Raw genomic sequence first — 20,365 nt, 5'->3', positions numbered from 1 at the left:
CTTTAAATATAAAGAATAATTTTATTGATTAGTCAAGGTCTGCTGTTTCCACTTTTTTGAAAGAGTCAAGTGCTACATTTAAATCAAATCTCGCTTTGAACTACTCAGACAATCATATTTTATTAAAATGACTTCTCATGTGAGCCGCATATTTATATCAAATCATGCAGTTTAATGAGTAGTGGAAGACTGGATAGATCACGTAATTTAAAGCACCGTTAGAACAGGTTCTTTAACCGTTGATTATGCGCCTGCAATGCATTACTATAGATGAGTATATACATAATTAAACTAAGTTAAAGGCGAGTGTTAATGCCTCAATGCAATGATGATTCCAAGCAATGGAAAATCCCAGAACATCTATTCTGGTGTACCAGGAGCTATCACCATTTATAAAAACATTTACATCCTTTGCTAGTCCATAGAATAAAAGTTATCCAGAATTACCAATATCAAAAGCACCATATATCAGTCAAAAGTCTATGGGAGACTTCTGGTTCTTCCCCTACAGATGTTCTTGGGGTAAATAAAGACAGTTGGAATTTTAACACCTTATCTTTTTGTTGTTCAGGAGATAAGATAAGGAGTTTGACAGAGACTTTCACCATCCCATTTAATATACAAATACATGAATGCTCATCCAAACTGAAGGTTGATATGTATGGGAAAGACAGGAGAACTTGCTACTAACCAATGAGAGCTCAGCCGTGATCTATTAGCATGTGTATGGCCAGCTTAAGCCATAGAACTGTTGTTTAAAGAGGTTGTCAACTACTTAAAATTGATAACATACTGTTTGGATAGGTCATCAATGTCTGAAAGGTAGGGGTGCGACACCCGCCTCCCCCGTCAATCAGTTGTTCCCAAAGTTTTTGGCGTCTGGAGTTGCTTTGTTATGGAGCTGCACAGCGCAGCTCTGTCAATGGAATAGTTGCTGCTGCCTGGTATTACATATCTGAAACCTATTGCTTTGAATAGGTGGTGAAAATGCAGAACTTTTCTGTGGCTACTATATATTTAACAGAACTGCACTATGCAGCTTTGTAACTGAGCAGTTCCTGCAAACACCTGGAACAGCTGATCACCAGGGGTGCCTGCTAATCAGACATTGATAACCTATTCTAAGGATAGGCTATTAATGTTAAAGTAGTGGAAAACCTCTTTAATTCTGAAGTCTATGAAAACTAATGGGCCCCAATAGCAATTAAAAAGGACAGCTGGACCTATCAATTTATGCTAGACTGTCTGGTCATCTAATTTGTATAGCCACCTCCTGACTTTCCTCAACACAGGAGGACTTGGTGTGTTGAATTTAGATTGACGTGAAAATATACCACTGCAAGAAGACTCTGGCAGCAGCTCTTTCGTAGAGAACAGAGAAGCACTTGGTTGAGCTGATCATTCCGATATATGGGGTAAGCATGGAGATGGCAGGTAAATAAGTAATTGTTCAGCCAACAGCAAGCTAATGTGTACAGTACACCCAGTTTTACAATCAAGCAGTGTATATTTGGTGTCCATTCCGAGCAGATGATTTGTTCCTCAAATGACCGTTGTCTTCCATTTTTTTTAGTTGATCTATATATTTTAGACTTAAGGAAGATATGATATTTAATTCTATAATATGCTGTATTCTTGTGTTTTATTTTAGCCTTGGTGCAACAGTTCTGTTTTCTTGCGATGAAGACTATGTCCTTCAAGGTGAAAAAAAAATCACCTGTCAAAGGATTGCAGACGTGTTTGCAGCTTGGAGTGACCACAGACCAGTGTGTAAAGGTAGGAAGCTGAGGGTATATTGCAAACTAACTTTAAGATGAATATAACACCTTATTTTATTGTATTATTATTTACAATGAAAAATATTGATATTTAATCTGTTTTGCATGAATAAGTCATCTTGCCTGAGCTTGCTGCAAAAGCAAACCTATACATATGCTTTAGAGCACCTGGACATTTAGAATGATTTTGTGGGAAAGTGTTGTGAGCATTCTCTGTAACTTTTGTAAAGTTCATTATAACTTAAATGGACAGGTGATAAGCTTAACTTAGCCTTCATTATCAATGTTGTATTGTCAGAGGTGTGCTTCTGCAACACCTGTCAAATGCCATAAGCTCAAAAAGGTTGCCTAAAACAGATGTGGTGCTAGGCAATCCACCAGACTGATTCAAGATGAACCCTTGTCTTTGCCATTTAATTTCTGTAAAGGGATCTAGTTTTACAACAAGTTCCAGTGGAGTGCTTCCACAGAAGAGTTTCTGGGCAGGAGAGAGGGAAGTCAAGGTAACTGGGTTAGAACCAGGTGGGCAGCAAAGGTACAAAATCATCAGAGAATGGTCTAGAAACAGGCTGTGGTCAGAACCAAGTGGGCAGCAAATTACAACATCAGCAGAGAATGGTCTAGAAACAGGTTGTGGTCAGAACGAAGTGGGCAGCAAAGGTACAAAATCAGCAGACAGAGAATGGTCTAGAAACAGGCTGTGGTCAGAACCAAGGGGGCAAGAAAGGTACAAAATCAGCAGAGAATGGTCTAGAAACAGGCTGTGGTCAGAACCAAGTGGGCAGCAAAGGTACAAAATCATCAGACAGAGGATGGTCAGTAAACGGGTTGTGGTGAAACAGCAGGAATTCAACAATGCAAGAACAGAAAGCACCAGACAGAACCAGAGAAAACTTTAACTGACAGCGAAAGTCAGAGGTTCAGTGGTTTAAAGAAATAGCCACATTATCCAGGGCTCACACAGGAACTAGGAATTAGCCCCATAGCTCCCTGACTAAGCAACACCAAAAGACACTGGAATTAAACAGGATCGCCAAACTGGTGTCCCAGGAAGCCAAGTCAAAATAACACAGTAACAATGTGCCCATCTATGTAAAGACTACAGTTTATTCAACAGACAAATAATGTTTGTTTATTTTTTGGAGTGGGGAGGGTGCCTGAATATAATACTCAAATTGGTCAAAATATGAATTCAATCATTATTTTCTTTTTCTGTTTGATCCACCATCACTTCTCTATATAATCTGGTGTCATTTTACCATGGCACATCCTTTTTTCTGCAAACACTTTTATCAATAGAATACCAAAAAGATCTTTGGGGAATATGTAGAGCAGTAAAGGAAAATTAATCTTTGGGAAAGTTAACAATTTATTTGAACATTATATTTTCTTTTTCCTTTTTTTTTCCTTTTTTGCTTTTGGATAAAAATAAGGCTTACTTTTTCCATGATATTATATAAAACAATTTATCTTCTCAAAATTGACCAATTTATTGACCTCACTCATTGTTAATGATATTGTTTCAATCTTTCTTATTTTTTTATTCAAAACCCATTTTCTTAGACCATTTTAGAGAATCCTTATGAAACAGATAGGGTCCTCTCTTCAGGAACTTAATCTCAGATAATAGTGTGGTTGCAAAGAGTGTCTCTCGTTTTGCATGCTCTGTCATGTCTGAAATTACATGGGAAACTGACTGATATGAATAGGCAATCTGTAATATCTGATTTATCCTGTGGTGGTACTGTTGGGAAATTGAACACTTGCTGTGCTACGAAGGTTCTTGGTAGATAACAGCTGATCACTGGGATCCAAACAGGGAGACATTTTCTAATTACATTATTTTTAAAGAGTAGCTGTCATTTTAATTTTAATCTTATAAATCAATAGTGCATTCGAAAATAAGCAAATGTGTAATCTATCTTATCAGAGAAATCTGCCTTTTCCTCCTCCTGGACTGATCATTCATTCTCAAAATTCTCAATTTACAGGTAAAATCTGTCTTCAGTGAATACAGGTTTTCCCATTACTGAGATGACAGTTGCTGCTAATGAAAGTCTATGGAGAGGGAAAGTGGGAGGAGTTAGAGCCAGAGCTCCTCCCTTCTCCCTCCTATCTACATAGAATATTATCAGTGGCAGCTCTCATCTCCTATCTCAGTAAAGGGAAAATCTATCTTCACTGAAGACAGATTATAACCGTAAATTGAGAATGAATGATCAGTCCGGGAAGAGAAAGATGCAGATTTTTCTGAAAATTTAGATTACAAAGTTGCTTATTTTCATCTCTACTATTGTTTTATGAAATAAAAATGACAATTTATTTTTAAAAATAATGTAATTACAAAGTGTCTCCCTGTTGGGTCCTCAGTCACAAAAAGTCATTGACCAATGTGGAGAACCGCTATCTAAAGCTAAATAAGAAGGACCCAAGAAGGGGATGGTTTTAGCATGTTAAGTGCATAATTGATGGTAAAACAATAGTAAATGAGTAGTTTGGTCAATTTTTCCAAATCAGGAGTTATAAAAAAATAGAGGCATTATGGTAATAACAAACATTTTTCATGAACAGAATTAGCACTTGTTACAGAACGAGAACATTCGATTCAGGATTGTGATATTTCCTGTGCTGACAGCACATTGACAATGAGCGCATTGATGGGATTTGTAAGCACCGTACTGAGAAATGAGGAAGCAGTGAAGTTGAAAGAGTTTGTGAACACAGAGGCAGATTACTTCAAGTTAATATAGGGTCTTTCTGAAGGACAAAACCTCTGAATATTCACTTTTTTTATTGTTTATATGATTCATTTTAATCCCATTTTAGCAAGTTCTGCATTACAACATGATAACTGTGACTGTAAAAGTTGTTATGGAAAAATACTAATAACATTCAAGTATAAACATATTAGTATAAATGTATTAGGCAGTATTCGGTATTTATGACTGTGAAATCAGAACATGATGCTTTGCTGATGGATATCATAAGACAATGGATGAATTATTACTGGATTGCTCTTATAACAAATTTTCAGGAGTTTTTTTTTAAGAGTCTCCATTAAAGTTTAAGAGTGGAGAGCAGCTGAAAAGAATTTCTCTGTCCATGGATTATTAAACAAGTGATTTGAAAAGGTGACATGACTATTGATGATGAGCAAATTGATTTTAAATAAATCAAACTCATTTTTCTAAATCTCTGGATTGTAGCTACTCTGAATTTTTAGGAATTCAATTCATATGATTTCAGCGAAATGGTAGCTGGTTAATTAATATGGGCCAATAAGTGTTTAAAAACTCATGATAAACTCTTAGCCAGCCCCCTCACCTGTTCCTGCTGCCAAACCTATTTTCCGGTCCTCTGCTGGATTCTTAGGTACCCACTCTGCTCCGGCACTGGTCTCCTTCATCATTTTCTAGTGATTTCATTGTCAACTAGGTCTATTTGGACATTTTTTATGTATTGCATCATTATATCTTAAATAGTGATGAGGAAGTGTACTCGTTGCTCGGGTGACCTCCGAGTATTTATGACTGCTCGGAGATTTAGTTTTCATTGCGGCAGCTGAATGATTTATAGCTACTAGCCTGCTTGATTACATGTGGGTATTCCCTAGCAACCAGGCAACCCCCACATGTACTCAGCCTGGCTAGCAGCTGTAAATCATTCAGCTGCCGAGATGAAAACTAAATCTCTGAGCAGTCATAAATACTCGGAGGTCACCCGAGCAACGAGTACACTCGCTCATCATTAATCTTAAAATGTGCTACATAAGGTGAATACATGGGATGATGCAGATTATGAGATCAGAATGCATGCTGAGCCTTGCCGGCAACACAAGCATCAGTGGAGAGTAAAGAGAACACTGGTGCCAGAGTGGAGAGAGGCCCAGGAAAGTAGCAGATTACTGATGGGGAACTGTGCTGGCATGGACAGTTGAGTGCTTATGCAGAGGCGTACCTAGGAGGGGGGCAACTGGTGCATGTACCCCAGGGGTGTCAGGCAGGGGGTGCAGTTGGGCACCCTAATTTACTGTGGTGGGGGAAATTTAGTGTAATGGGGATAATTTGAGGACACAAATTTGGGGAGCAACTAAGGGACAGGTGCAGTGATACTGATTAATTCTCATATTTTTATTCATGATAGGAGCATTAATGGGGATGTCCAAGTTTGTTGTTTGAGTCTGCAGTCATTCTCACAGTGAGCACTGCATGCTATCAGAATTATAATAATAATCTTTTTTTTAATATAGTGCTAACATATTCCGCTGCACTTTACAGTTTGCACACATTATCATCGCTGTCCCCGATGGGGCTCACAATCTAAATTCCCTATCAGTATGTCTTTGAAATGGTGGAGGAAACCAGGGTACCCGGAGGAAACCCACGTAAACACGGAGAGAAAATACAAAGTCTTTGCAGATGTTGCCCTTGGTGGGGTTTGAACCCAGGACTCCAGCGCTGCAAGGCTGTAGTGCTAACTGTTATGATCTGGTGGCCTAGGAGCAGCATGAGACGTACTCTGGAGAAGGTGGTACCTGTACTGACCGCAGACCCTGAACTTAACACCGCAATTAGAAATAGCTGTGGAATGTACCTAACACTCCCTAGACATCTCGACACAGCCGGAGGACTAAATACCCCTAGAGATAGAAAAGGGAAAACTATCTTGCCTCAGAGAAAATTCCCAAAGGATAGACAGCCCCCCACAAATATTGACTGTGAGAGGAGAGGGATATAACATACGCAGACTGAAATCAGGATTTAGCAAAGGAGGCCACTCTAGCTAAATAGAAAGGATAGGACAGAGTACTATGAGGTCAGCATTAAACACTAGAAAATATCCACCACAGAAAATACAAAATCTCCACATCTAACTAAAGATATGGAGGGTATATCTGCATCTCCAGAGATACCAGCTTGGCTGAACAAATCCTTATACAGACCAAACTGGACAAGTCAAAACATGGAAAATAACTGAACAATAAGGCCCACAGCATGTGGACTGCAAAAAACAAAGCCAGAACTTATCTTTGTTGAAATGAATAGTAAGCAGGAGAGACCAGGCAGGGATGTGAATCCTCCAGGAACAATGGACAACTGGCACTGACTAAAGGGTCAAACAAGACTAAATAGCCCAATCAGAATTGCCCTAAGTGGACACACCTGTTATGATCTGGTGGCCTAAGAGCAGCATGAGACGTACTCTGGAGAAGGTGGTACCTGTACTGACCGCAAACCCTGAACTTAACACCGCAACTAGAAGTGGCCGTGGAATGTACCTATCACTCCCTAGACATCTCGACACAGCCGGAGGACTAATTACCCCTAGAGATAGAAAAGGGAAAACTACCTTGCCTCAGAGAAAATTCCCAAAGGATAGCCAGCCCTCCACAAATATTGACTGTGAGAGGAGAGGGAAATAACATACACAGACTGAAATCAGGATTTAGCAAAGGAGGCCACTCTAGCTAAATAGAAAGGATAGGACAGAGTACTATGCGGTCAGTATTAAACACTAGAAAACATCCACCACAGAAAATACAAAATCTCCACATCTAACTAAAGATATGGAGGGTATATTTGCATCTCCAGAGATACCAGCTTGGCTGAACAAATCCTTATACAGACCAAACTGGACAAGTCAAAACATGGAAAAGAACTGAACAATAAGGCCCACAGCATGTGGACTGCAAAAAACAAAGCCAGAACTTATCTTTGTTGAAATGAACAGTAAGCAGGAGAGACCAGGCAGGGATGTGAATCCTCCAGGAACAATGGACAACTGGCACTGACTAAAGGGTCAAACAAGACTAAATAGCCCAATCAGAATTGCCCTAAGTGGACACACCTGTTATGATCTGGTGGCCTAAGAGCAGCATGAGACGTACTCTGGAGAAGGTGGTACCTGTACTGACCGCAAACCCTGAACTTAACACCGCAACTAGAAGTGGCCGTGGAATGTACCTATCACTCCCTAGACATCTCGACACAGCCGGAGGACTAATTACCCCTAGAGATAGAAAAGGGAAAACTATCTTGCCTCAGAGAAAATTCCCAAAGGATAGCCAGCCCTCCACAAATATTGACTGTGAGAGGAGAGGGAAAAAATATACACATACTGAAATCAGAATTTAGCAAAGGAGTCCACTTCTAGCTAAATAGAAAGGATAGTAAAGAGTACTATGCGGTCAGTATTAAAACACTAGAAAATATCCACCACAGAAAATACAAAAACTCCACAGCTAACTAAAGATATGGAGGGTATATCTGCATCTCCAGAGATACCAGCTTGGCTAAACAAATCCTTATACAGACCAAGCTGGACAAGACAAAAACATGGAAAAGAACTGAACAATAAGGCCACGGCATGTGGACAGCAAAAAATCAAGGCCAGAACTTATCTTTGTTAAAAAAGAACTGCAAAGCAGGAGAGACCAGGCAGAGATGTGAATCCTCCAGGAACAATGGACAACTGGCACCGACTAAAGGGTCAAGCAAGGCAAAATAGCCCAGTCAGGATTGCAAAAACTTGACACACCTGATGAATGCTGCGATCCAGAGACAGCAGCACTACCACTTATAACCACCGGAGGGAGCCCAAGAGCAGAATTCACAACAGTACCCCCCCTTGAGGAGGAGTCACCGAACTCTCACCAGAGCCCCCAGGCCGATCTGGATGAGCCAAATGAAAGGCACAAACCAAATCCTCAGCATGAACATCGGAGGCAACAACCCAAGAATTATCCTCCTAGCCATAAGCCTTCTATTTGACAAGATACTGAAGCTTCCGCCTCGAAAAACGAGAATCCAAAATCTTCTCAACCACATACTCCAACTCCCCATCAATCAACACCAGGGCAGGAGGATCAAAAGAGGGAACAACGGGCACCACATATTTCCGCAACAAAGATCTATGAAAAACATTATGGATGGAAAAAGAGGCTGGAAGGACCAAACGAAAAGACACTGGATTGATAATCTCAGAAATCCTATAAGGGCCAATAAACCGAGGCTTAAACTTAGGGGAAGAAACCTTCATAGGAACATGACGGGAAGACAACCAGACCAAATCCCCAACCCGAAGCCGAGAACCAACACACCGACGACAGTTAGCAAAACGCTGAGCCCCCTCCTGAGACAACACCAAATTGTCAACAACATGAGCCCAAATTTGCTGCAACCTGTCAACCACAGAGTCCACCCCAGGACAATCAGAAGGCTCATCCTGCCCCGAAGAAAAACGAGGATGAAAACTAGAGTTACAAAAGAAGGGTGAAACCAAGATAGCAGAACTAGCCCGATTATTAACCCCTTAAGCCCCGAGGGTGGTTTGCACGTTAATGACCGGGCCAATTTTTACAATTCTGACCACTGTCCCTTTATGAGGCTATAACTCTGGAACGCTTTGACAGATCTTGGCGATTCTGACATTGTTTTCTCGTGACATGTTATACTTCATGTTAGTGGTAAAATTTATTATATATAACTTGCGTTTATTTGTGAAAAAAACGGAAATTTGGTGAAAATTTTTAAAATTTCGCAATTTTCCAACTTTGAATTTTTATGCCCTTAAATCACAGACATATGTCACGCAAAATACTTAATAAGTAACATTTCCCACATGTCTACTTTACATCAGCACAATTTTGGAGCCAAAATTTTTTTTGTTAGGGAGTTATAAGGGTTAAAATTTGACCAGAAATTTCTCATTTTTACAACACCATTTTTTTTTAGGGACCACATCTCATTTGAAGTCATTTTGAGGGGTCTATATGATAGAAAATACCCAAGTGTGACACCATTCTAAAAATTGCACCCCTCAAGGTGCTCAAAACCACATTCAAGAAGTTTATTAACCCTTCAGGTGTTTCACATGAATTTTTGGAATGTTTAAATAAAAATGAACATTTAACTTTTTTTCACACAAAATTTATTTCAGCTCCAATTTGTTTTATTTTACCAAGGGTAACAGGAGAAAATGGACCCCAAAAGTTGTTGTACAATTTGTCCTGAGTCTAGATGTGTGGTGAGCACTTTGACCCACCAAGTGCTTCACAGAAGTTTATAATGCAGAGCCGTAAAAATAAAAAATCATATTTTTTCACAAAAATGATCTTTTTGCCCCCATTTTTTTATTTTTTCAAGGGTAAGAGAAGAAATTGGACCCCAAAAAATGTTGTGCAATTTGTCCTGAGTACGTTGATACCCCATATGTGGGTGTAAACCATTGTTTGGGCGCATGGCAGAGCTTGGAAGGGAAGGAGCGCCATTTGACTTTTCAATGCAAAATTGACTGGAATTGAGATGGGACGCCATGTTGCGTTTGGAGAGCCCCTGATGTGCCTAAACATTGAAACCCCCTACAAGTGACACCATTTTGGAAAGTAGACCCCCTAAGGAACTTATCTAGATGTGTGGTGAGCACTTTGACCCACCAAGTGCTTCACAGAAGTTTATAATGCAGAGTCGTAAAAATAAAAAATCATATTTTTTCACAAAAATGATCTTTTCGCCCCCAATTTTTTATTTTCCCAAGGGTAAGAGAAGAAATTGGACCCCAAGAAATGTTGTGCAATTTCTCCTGAGTACGCTGATACTCCATATGTGGGTGTAAACCATTGTTTGGGCGCATGGCAGAGCTTGGAAGGGAAGAGCGCCATTTGACTTTTCAATGCAAAATTGACTGGAATTGAGATGGGACGCCATGTTGCGTTTGGAGAGCCCCTGATGTGCCTAAACATTGAAACCCCCTACAAGTGACACCATTTTGGAAAGTAGACCCCCTAACGAACTTATCTAGATGTGTTTTGAGAGCTTTGAACCCCCAAATGTTTCACTACAGATTATAACGCAGAGCCATGAAAATAATTTTTTTTTTCTCAAAAATGATTTTTTAGCCCCCAGCTTTGTATTTTTACAAGGGTAACAGAATAAATTGGACCCCAGAATTTGTTTTCCAATTTGTCCTGAGTACGCTGATACCCCATATGTGGGGGGGAACCACTGTTTGGGCGCATGACAGACCTCGGAAGGGAAGGAGCGCCATTTGGAATGCAGACTTAAATGGATTGGTCAGCAGCCGTCACGTTGCATTTGGAGAGCCCCTGATGTACCCAAACAGTACAAACCCCCCACAAGTGACCCCATATTGGAAACTAGACCTCCCAATGAACTTATCTAGATGTGTTTTGAGAACTTTGAACCACCAAGTGTTTCACTAAAGTTTATAGCGCAAAGCCGTGAAAATAAAAATTCTTTTTTTTTTTCACAAAAATGATTTTTTAGCCCCCAGTTTTGTATTTTCACAAGGGTTACAGGATAAATTAGACCCCAAAAGTTGTTGTCCAATTTGTCCTGAGTACGCTGATACCCCATATGTGGGGGGGAACCACTGTTTGGGTGCATGACAGAGCTCGAAAGGGAAGGAGCGCCATTTGGAATGCAGCCTTAAATGGATTGGTCAGCAGCCGTCACGTTGCATTTGAAGAGCCCCTGATGTACCCAAACAGTACAAACCCCCCACAAGTGACCCCATATTGGAAACTAGACCTCCCAAGGAACTTATCTAGATGTGTTGTGAGAACTTTGAACCCCCAAGTGTTTCACTACAGTTTATAACGCAGAGCCGTGAAAATAAAACATCTTTTTTTCCCCACAAAAATGATTTTTAGCCCCCCAAATTTTTATTTTCCCAAGGATAACAAGAGAACTTGGACCCCAGAAGTTGTTGTTCAATTTGTCCCGAGTACGCTGATAACCCATATGTTGGGGTAAACCCCTTTTTGGGCGCACGGGAGAGCTCGGAAGGGAAGGAGCACTTTTTTACTTTTTCAACGCAGAATTGGCTGGAATTGAGATTGGACGCCATGTCGCGTTTGGAGAGCCCCTGATGTGCCTGGACAGTGGAAACTCCCCAATTCTACCTGAAACCCTAACCCAAACACACCCCTAGCCCTGACACACCCATAATTCTAATCCCAACCCTAATCCAAACCGTAAATGTAATCCAAACCCTAACTTTAGCCCCAACCCTAACTTTAGCCCCAACCCTAACCCTAACTTTACCTCCAACCCTAGCCCTAACCCTAACCCTAACTTTAGCCCCAACCCTAACCCTAGCCATAACCCTAACCCTAGCCCTAATGGGAAAATGGAAATAAATACATTTTTTAATTTTATTATTTTTCCCTAACTAAGGGGGTGATGAAGGGGGGTTTGATTTACTTTTATAGCGTTTTTTATATCGGATTTTTATGATTGGCAGCTGTCACACACTAAGGCTTGTTTCACACTTGCATTTTTATCTGCATGCATGAAACGTGACTGAAATACGTGGCACTGAAATACGTGGCACTGAAATACGTGGCACTGAAATACGTGATACGTGGCACTGAAATACGTGATACGTGGCACTGAAATATGTGGCACTGAAACACGTGGCACTGAAATACGTGATACGTGGCACTTAAATACGTGGCACTGAAATACGTGGCACTGAAATACGTGATACGTGGCACTGAAATACGTGGCACTGAAACACGTGGCACTGAAATACGTGATACGTGACACTTAAATACGTGGCACTGAAATATGTGGCACTGAAATACGTGATACGTGGCACTTAAATACGTGGCACTGAAATTCGTGGCACTGAAATACGTGATACGTGGCACTGAAATACGTGGCACTTAAATATGTGGCACTGAAATTCGTGGCACTGAAATACGTGGCACTGAAATACGTGGCACTGAAATATGTGGCACTTAAATACGTGGCACTTAAATACGTGGCACTATGACTGTCAGAAAATGTTCATTAAACGGTTAGGGGTGAGGTTAGGGGTAGAGTTAGGGTTAGGGTTTGGATCCCTTTATCACCTTGATTGTGGTGGGTGGCTTTTCAGTGTGTTTTCTGTTTTTTTTCGATAAAAACGCATGCGTTTTTAACGCAAACAAACGCATGTGCTTCAAAACGCATGCGTTTACATAGACCGCAATGCATTTTTTTGCAGCAAAAAAGCGCATGCGTTATTTTGCGGCAAATAAACGCCGCAAGAAAATACTGCAGGTTGTATTTCTGAAAATGAACGCATGCAGAAAAAAAACGCATGCGTTTGAAAACGCGACCAAACGCGTACAAAAAAACACATGCGTTTTCAATGTTAAATATAGGGAAAAAATGCATGCGTTTTTTTGTGCAAAAAACGCTGCAGACAAAAACGCAAGTGTGAAACCAGCGACGCTTTTTATAGCAAAAAAGTTTTTGCGTCTTCACATTTTGAGAGCTATAATTTTTCCATATTTTGGTCCACAGAGTCATGTGAGGTTTTGTTTTTTGCGGGACGAGTTGACGTTTTTATTGGTAACATTTTCGGACACGTGACCATTTTTGATCACTTTTTTTTCCGATTTTTGTGAGGCAGAATGACGAAAAACCTGCTATTCATGAATTTCTTTTGGGGGAGGCGTTTATACCGTTCCGCGTTTGGTAAAATTGATAAAGCATTTTTATTCTTCGGGTCAGTACGATTACAGCGATATCTCATTTATATCTTTTTTTATGTTTTGGCGCTTTTATACGATAAAAACTATTTTATAGAAAAAATAATTATTTTGGTATTGCTTTATTCTCAGGACTATAACTTTTTTATTTTTTTGCTTATGATGCTGTATGGCAGCTTGTTTTTTGCGGGACAAGATGTCGTTTTCAGCGGTACCATGATTATTTATATCCGTCTTTTTGATCGAGTGTTATTCCACTTTTTGTTCGGCGGTATGGTAATAAAGCGTTGTTTTTGGCCTCATTTTTTTTTTTTCTTACGGTGTTTACTGAAGGGGTTAACTAGTGGGGCAGTTTTATAGGTTGGGTCGTTACGGACGCAGCGATACTAAATATGTGTACTTTTATTGTTTTGGTTTTTTTATTTAGATAAAGAAATGTATTTATGGGAATAATATATATATTTTTATTATTATTTATTTAGGATTTTTTTATTTTTTTTTACACATGTGGAAAAAATTTTTTTTAAACTTTTTTACTTTGTCCCTGGGGGGGACATCACAGCTCGATGATCTGATAGTGTGCACAGCACTCTATCAGATCACCGATCTCACTTACATCGGTACAGGCTTACCAGTGTCTGCTCTGAGCAGGCACTCGGTAAGCCACCTTTCTCCCTGCAGGACCCGGATGCCGCGGCCATCTTGGATCTGGGACCTGCAGCGAGGAAGGAGGTAGGAGACCCTCGCAGCAACACGATCACATCGCGTTGCTCCGGGGGTCTCAGGGAAGCATGCAGGGAGCCCCCTCCCTGCGCGATGCTTCCCTATACCGCCGGTACACTGCAATCATGTTTGATCGCGGTGTGCCGGGGGTTAATGTGCCGGGGGCGGTCCGTGACCGCTCCTGGCACATAGTGCCGGATGTCAGCTGCGATATGCAGCCGACACCCGGCCGCGATCGGCCGCGCTCCCCCCGTGAGCGCGGCCGATCACGTATGACGTACTATCCCGTCACTGGGAATTAAGTCCCAGGTCACCTTGACGGGATAGTACGTCAGATGGGATTAAGGGGTTAAGGGCAAACTCGGCCAATGGCAAGAAAGCCACCCAATCATCCTGATCAGCAGACACAAAGCATCTCAAATAAGTTTCCAAAGTCTGATTAGTTCGCTCGTTTTGGCCATTTGTCTGAGGATGAAACGCGGAAGAAAAAGACAAATCAATGCCCAGCCTAGCACAAAAGGCCCACCAAAACCTAGAAACAAACTGGGAACCTCTATCGGACACAATATTCTCCGGAATGCCATGCAAACGAACCACATGCTGAAAAAACAACGGAAATAAATCAGAAGAGGAAGGCAACATAGGCAAAGGTACCAAATGAACCATCTTAGAAAACCAGTCACAAACCACCCAGATAACCGACATCCTCTGGGAAACCGGAAGATCTGAAATAAAATCCATAGAAATATGCGTCCAAGGCCTCTCAGGGACCAGCAAAGGCAAAAGCATCCCACTAGCGTGGGAACAGCAAGGCTTGGCCCGCGCACAAGTCCCACAGGACTGCACAAAAGAACGCACATCCCGTGACAAAGAAGGCCACCAAAAGGACCTACCAACCAAATCTCTGGTACCAAAAATCCCAGGATGACCAGCCAACACAGAACAATGAACCTCCGAAATCACTTTACTAGTCCATCTGTCAGGAACAAACAGTTTCCCCACTGGACAGCGGTCAGGTTTATCAGCCTGAAATTCCTGAAGAACCCGTCGTAAATCAGGGGAGATGGCAGAAAGAATCACCCCTTCCTTCAGAATGCCGACCGGCTCAAGGACTCCAGGAGAATCAGGCAAAAAGCTCCTAGAGAGGGCATCAGGCTTAACATTCTTAGAACCCGGAAGATTCGAGACCACAAAATCAAAACGGAAGAAAAACAGGGACCATCGGGCCTGTCTAGGATTCAGCCGTCTGGCAGACTCGAGGTAAATCAGATTCTTATGATCGGTCAAGACCACAATACAGTGCTTGGCCCCCTCAAGCCAATGTTGCCACTCCTCAAATGCCCACTTCATAGCCAACAACTCACGATTGCCGACATCATAATTGCGTTCCGCAGGCGAAAACTTTCGAGAAAAGAAGGCACATAGACCCCTTCACAAACAAGGCATTATCACGAAGGATCTGAAATACCATCCTGACTTGTTTCACATGAGACTCCCAATCATCTGAAAAAATCAAAATATCATCCAAATATACAATCATGAATTTATCAAGATAATTCCGAAATATATCATGCATGAAGGACTGAAACACAGATGGAGCATTAGAGAGTCCGAATGGCATCACAAGGTATTCAAAATGACCTTCGGGCGTATTAAATGCAGTTTTCCATTCATCACCCTGCTTAATACGAACAAGATTATATGCCCCTCGAAGGTCAATCTTAGTAATCCAACTAGCCCCCTTAATCCTAGCAAACAGACAAGAAAGCAAAGGCAAAGGGTATTGGAATTTGACTGTGATCTTATTCAAGAGGCGATAATCAATGCAGGGTCTCAAGGAGCCATCTTTTTTGGCAACAAAAAAAAACCTGCTCCCAATGGTGAAGAAGATGGCTGAATATGCCCCTTCTCCAAGGATTCCTTAACATAGCTCCGCATGGCGGTATGTTCTGGCACAGACAGGTTGAAAAGTCAGCCCTTAGGGAACTTACAGCCTGGAATCAAGTCAATAGCACAATCACAGTCCCTATGTGGTGGAAGGGAACTGGACTTGGGCTCATTGAATACATCCTGAAAATCTGACAAAAACTCAGGAATTTTAGAAGAGGGGGAGGAGGCAATTGACATCAAAGGAACGTCACCATGAACCCCCTGACAACCCCGACTAGTCACAGACATAGATTTCCAATCTAACACCGGATTATGCACCTGTAACCATGGGAAACCCAGCACAATACCATCATGCAAATTATGCAACACCAGAAAACGACAATCTTCCTGATGGGCTGGCGCCATGCACATGGTCAGCTGTGTCCAAAACTGAGGTGTTTTTTTTTTAGCCAACTGTGTAGCATCAAAGGAATAGGACTCTGCAAAGGCTGCAAGGGGAAACCACAACATCTGGCAAATTCTAAGTCCATTAAGTTTAGAGCGGCGCCTGAATCCACAAATGCCATGACAGAAAATGATGATAATGAGCAGATCAGGGTCACAGATAACAGAAATTTAGGTTGTACAGTACTGATGGTAACAGAACTAGCGATTCTCTTGGTACGCTTAGGGCAATCAGAAATAACATGAGCAGAATCACCGCAGCAAAAACACAACCTATTCTGACGTCTGAATCCTTGTCGTTCAGCTCTAGACACAATCCTATCACACTGCATAGGCTCAGGACTCCGCTCGGAAGACAATGCCATAGTGTGCACAACTCTGCACTCGTGCAAGCGCCGATCAATCTGAATGGCCAGAGACATAGAATCACTCAGACCAGCAGGCATGGGGAACCCCACCATAACATCTTTAACGAATTCAGAAAGACCCTTTCTGAAAATTGCCGCCAAGGCATCCGCATTCCATTTAGTCAGTACAGACCATTTTCTAAATTTCTGGCAATATGATTCTGCCGCTTCTTGACCCTGACACAGGGCCAACAAGGTCTTCTCAGCATGATCCACTGAATTAGGTTCATCATACAATAACCCAAGCGCCTGAAAAAAGGTGTCTACATTAAGCAACGCCGGATTCCCAGGTTATAGGGCAAATGCCCAATCCTGGGAGTCACCACGCAGCAGAGATATAACAATTTTAACCTGCTGGATGGGATCACCAGAGGAACGGGGTTTCAGAGCAAAAAACAGTTTACAGTTATTTTTAAAGCTCAAAAATTTGGACCTGTCCCCAAGAAACAAATCAGGAGTTGGAATTCTAGGCTCTAAAACCGGAGTCTGAACGATATAATCGGAAATACCCTGTACTCTAGCAGCAAGTTGATCCACACGAGAAGCCAATCCCTGAACATCCATACCAGCGCCGAACTCCTGAGCCACCCAGAGGTAAAGAGGGAAAAAAAACACAACAGACTACAGAAAAAAAATGGCTCAGCACTTTCCTTCCCTTCTTCTGAGATGCGGTAAACTCATTGTTGGCCAGTTGTACTGTTATGATCTGGTGGCCTAAGAGCAGCTTGAGACGTACTCTGGAGAAGGTTGTACCTGTACTGTCCGCAGACCCTGATCTTAACACCGCAACTAGAAGTAGCCGTGGAATGTACCTATCACTCCCTAGACATCTCGACACAGCTGGAGGACTAATTACCCCTAGAGATAGAAAAGGGAAAACTATCTTGCCTCAGAGAAAATTCCCAAAGGATAGCCAGCCCCCCACAAATATTGACTGTGAGAGGAGAGGGAAAAAACATACACAGACTGAAATCAGGATTTAGCAAAGGAGGCCACTTCTAGCTAAATAGAAAGGATAGGACAGAGTACTATGCGGTCAGTATTAAACACTAGAAAATATCCACCACAGAAAATACAAAATCTCCACAGCTAACTAAAGATATGGAGGGTATATCTGCATCTCCAGAGATACCAGCTTGGCTGAACAAATCCTTATACAGACCAAGCTGGACAAGTCAAAACATGGAAAAGAACTGAACAATAAGGCCCACAGCTGTTGTGAATTCCGCTCTTGGGCTCCCTCCGGTGGTTGTAAGTAGCACTTTTGTGAATTCTGCTCTTGGGCTCCCTCCTGTTGTTTTGAGTGGTATAGCTGCTTCTTGGATTTAGCATCAGCAGCTGCTTCCACTGATCTTCTTTCTGCTCGGCTATTTTAGTCTGGCTTTATCCCTCAATCAATGCCAGTTGTCAATTGTTCCTGCTTGGAGGCACGGCTCTTGGATTTCCCTGACACTCTGACCCGTTCAGCAAAGATAAGTCCTTGCTTGTCCTTTTGCAGTCCACTTGTTGTGGACTTATTGTTCAGCACATTTATGTTTTGTTCATTTGTCCAGCTTATCAGTATGGATCTATTTAGCTAAGCTGGAAGCTTTGGGCTGCAGATTTTGCCCTCCACACCTTTAGTCAGGTGTGGAGATTTTTGCATATCTCTGCGGTGGACTTTTTCTAGTTTTTATTACTGACCGCACAGTGTTTCTTTCCTTACTGTCTATCTAGCTAGAATTGGCCTCCTTTGCTAAATCTTGTTTCATACTACGTATGTCATTTCCTTCTCCTCTCACAGCCAATATTTGTGGGGGGCTGTCCTATCCTTTGGGGATTTTCTCTGAGGCAAGATAGCTTTCCTGTTTCTACCTTTAGGGGTAGCTAGTTCTCCGGCTGTGACGAGATGTCCAGGGAGTGACAGGAACATTCCACGGCTACTGCTAGTGTTGTGTTAAGATCAGGAACTGCGGTCTGTATAGTTACCACCTGCCCAGAGCTAGTCGCATGTCGCTCCTAAATTACCAGTCCATAACAGTACAACTGGCCCAAAATGAGTTGAATGAATCTCAAAAGAAGGAAAAGAAAAAGAGTTCTGAGCCATTTTTTTTTCTTTAGTCTGTTTTGTCTTTTTCCTTCCTCTTAATCTCTGGGTGGATTTTGGCGCGGACATGGATGTTCAGGGTTTGTTTTCTCGTGTGGATCAGCTTGCTGCAAGGGTTCAGAGCATCCAAGATTATGTTGTTCAGATTCCAGCTTTAGAGCCTAGAATTCCTACTCCAGATTTGTTTTACGGGGATAGATGTAAGTTTTTGAACTTTAAAAATAACTGCAAATTGTTTTTTGCTCTGAAACCCCGTTCCTCTGGTGACCCCACTCAGCAAGTTAAAATAGTTATTTCTCTGCTGCGTGGTGACCCTCAGGACTGGGCATTCTCCCTTGAGTCAGGGGATCCGGCATTGCTCAATGTAGATGCATTTTTTCAATCGCTCGGATTGTTGTATGACGAACCTAACTCTGTAGAGCATGCTGAGAAAACACATTTGGCCCTGTGTCAGGGTCAGGAAGCGGCAGAATTGTACTGCCAGAAATTTAGAAAATGGTCTGTGCTCACTAAATGGAATGAGGATGCTCTGGCAGCAATTTTCAGAAAGGGTCTTTCAGAAGTCCTTAAAGATGTTATGGTGGGGTTCCCCACGCCTGTTGGTTTGAGCGAATCTATGTCCCTAGCCATTCAGATTGATCGGCGCCTGCGTGAGCGCAAAGTGGTGCACCATATGGCAGCATCCTCTGAACTGAGTCCTGAGCCTATGCAATGTGATAGGATTCTGACTAGAGCGGAACAGAGGGGATACAGACGTCAGAATGGGCTGTGTTTTTACTGTGGTGATTCTGCTAATACTATTTCTGATTGCCCTAAGCGTATTAAGAGAGTCGCTAGATCTGTTACCATTAGTACTGTACAGCCTAAGTTTCTCCTGTCTGTGACCCTGATTTGCTCATTGTCATCTTTCTCTGTCATGGCATTTGTGGATTCAGGCGCTGCCCTGAACTTAATGGACTTAGACTTCGCCAGGCACTGTGGTTTCTCTTTGCAGCCTTTGCAGAGCCCTATTCCTTTGAGGGGTATTGATGCTACACCATTGGCCAAGAATAAACCTCAGTATTGGACTCAGCTGACTATGTGCATGGCTCCAGCACATCAGGAAGATTGTCGTTTTCTGGTATTGCATAATTTACATGATGTTGTTGTACTGGGTTTTCCATGGTTACAAGTACACAATCCAGTGTTGGATTGGAAATCGATGTCTGTGACTAGTTGGGGTTGTCAAGGGGTACATAGTGACGTTCCTTTAATGTCAATTTCCTCTTCCCCCTCTTCTAATGTTCCTGAATTTTTGTCAGATTTCCAGGATGTATTCGATGAGCCCAAGTCCAGTTCCCTTCCTCCTCATAGGGACTGTGATTGTGCTATCGACTTGTTTCCTGGCTGTAAGTTCCCTAAGGGCCGACTCTTCAATATGTCTGTGCCAGAGCATGCCGCTATGCGGAGCTATGTTAAAGAGTCTTTAGAGAAGGGGCATATTCGGCCGTCTTCGTCACCATTGGGAGCAGGATTCTTTTTTGTTGCCAAGAAGGAT

The 20,365-nt window shown here is 41.9% G+C and overlaps 1 protein-coding gene across 7 annotated transcripts in view; it reads left to right on the top strand.

The window, feature by feature from the left end:
• CSMD3 (CUB and Sushi multiple domains 3) overlaps nucleotides 1–20,365 on the top strand; it is a 1,888,113-nt gene that overhangs the window by 932,616 nt on the left and 935,132 nt on the right. For all 7 annotated transcript variants that reach the window (XM_077271102.1, XM_077271099.1, XM_077271098.1 and 4 more), the window contains one exon: nucleotides 1,652–1,776. In XM_077271102.1, coding sequence (XP_077127217.1) covers nucleotides 1,652–1,776 — 125 coding nt within the window. The remainder of the gene's footprint in view (nucleotides 1–1,651; nucleotides 1,777–20,365) is intronic.

This window comes from Ranitomeya variabilis, chromosome 6, assembly GCF_051348905.1.
Source record: "Ranitomeya variabilis isolate aRanVar5 chromosome 6, aRanVar5.hap1, whole genome shotgun sequence".
NCBI lineage: Eukaryota > Metazoa > Chordata > Amphibia > Anura > Dendrobatidae > Ranitomeya > Ranitomeya variabilis.
This window is presented reverse-complemented; position numbering and strand designations above follow the sequence as displayed.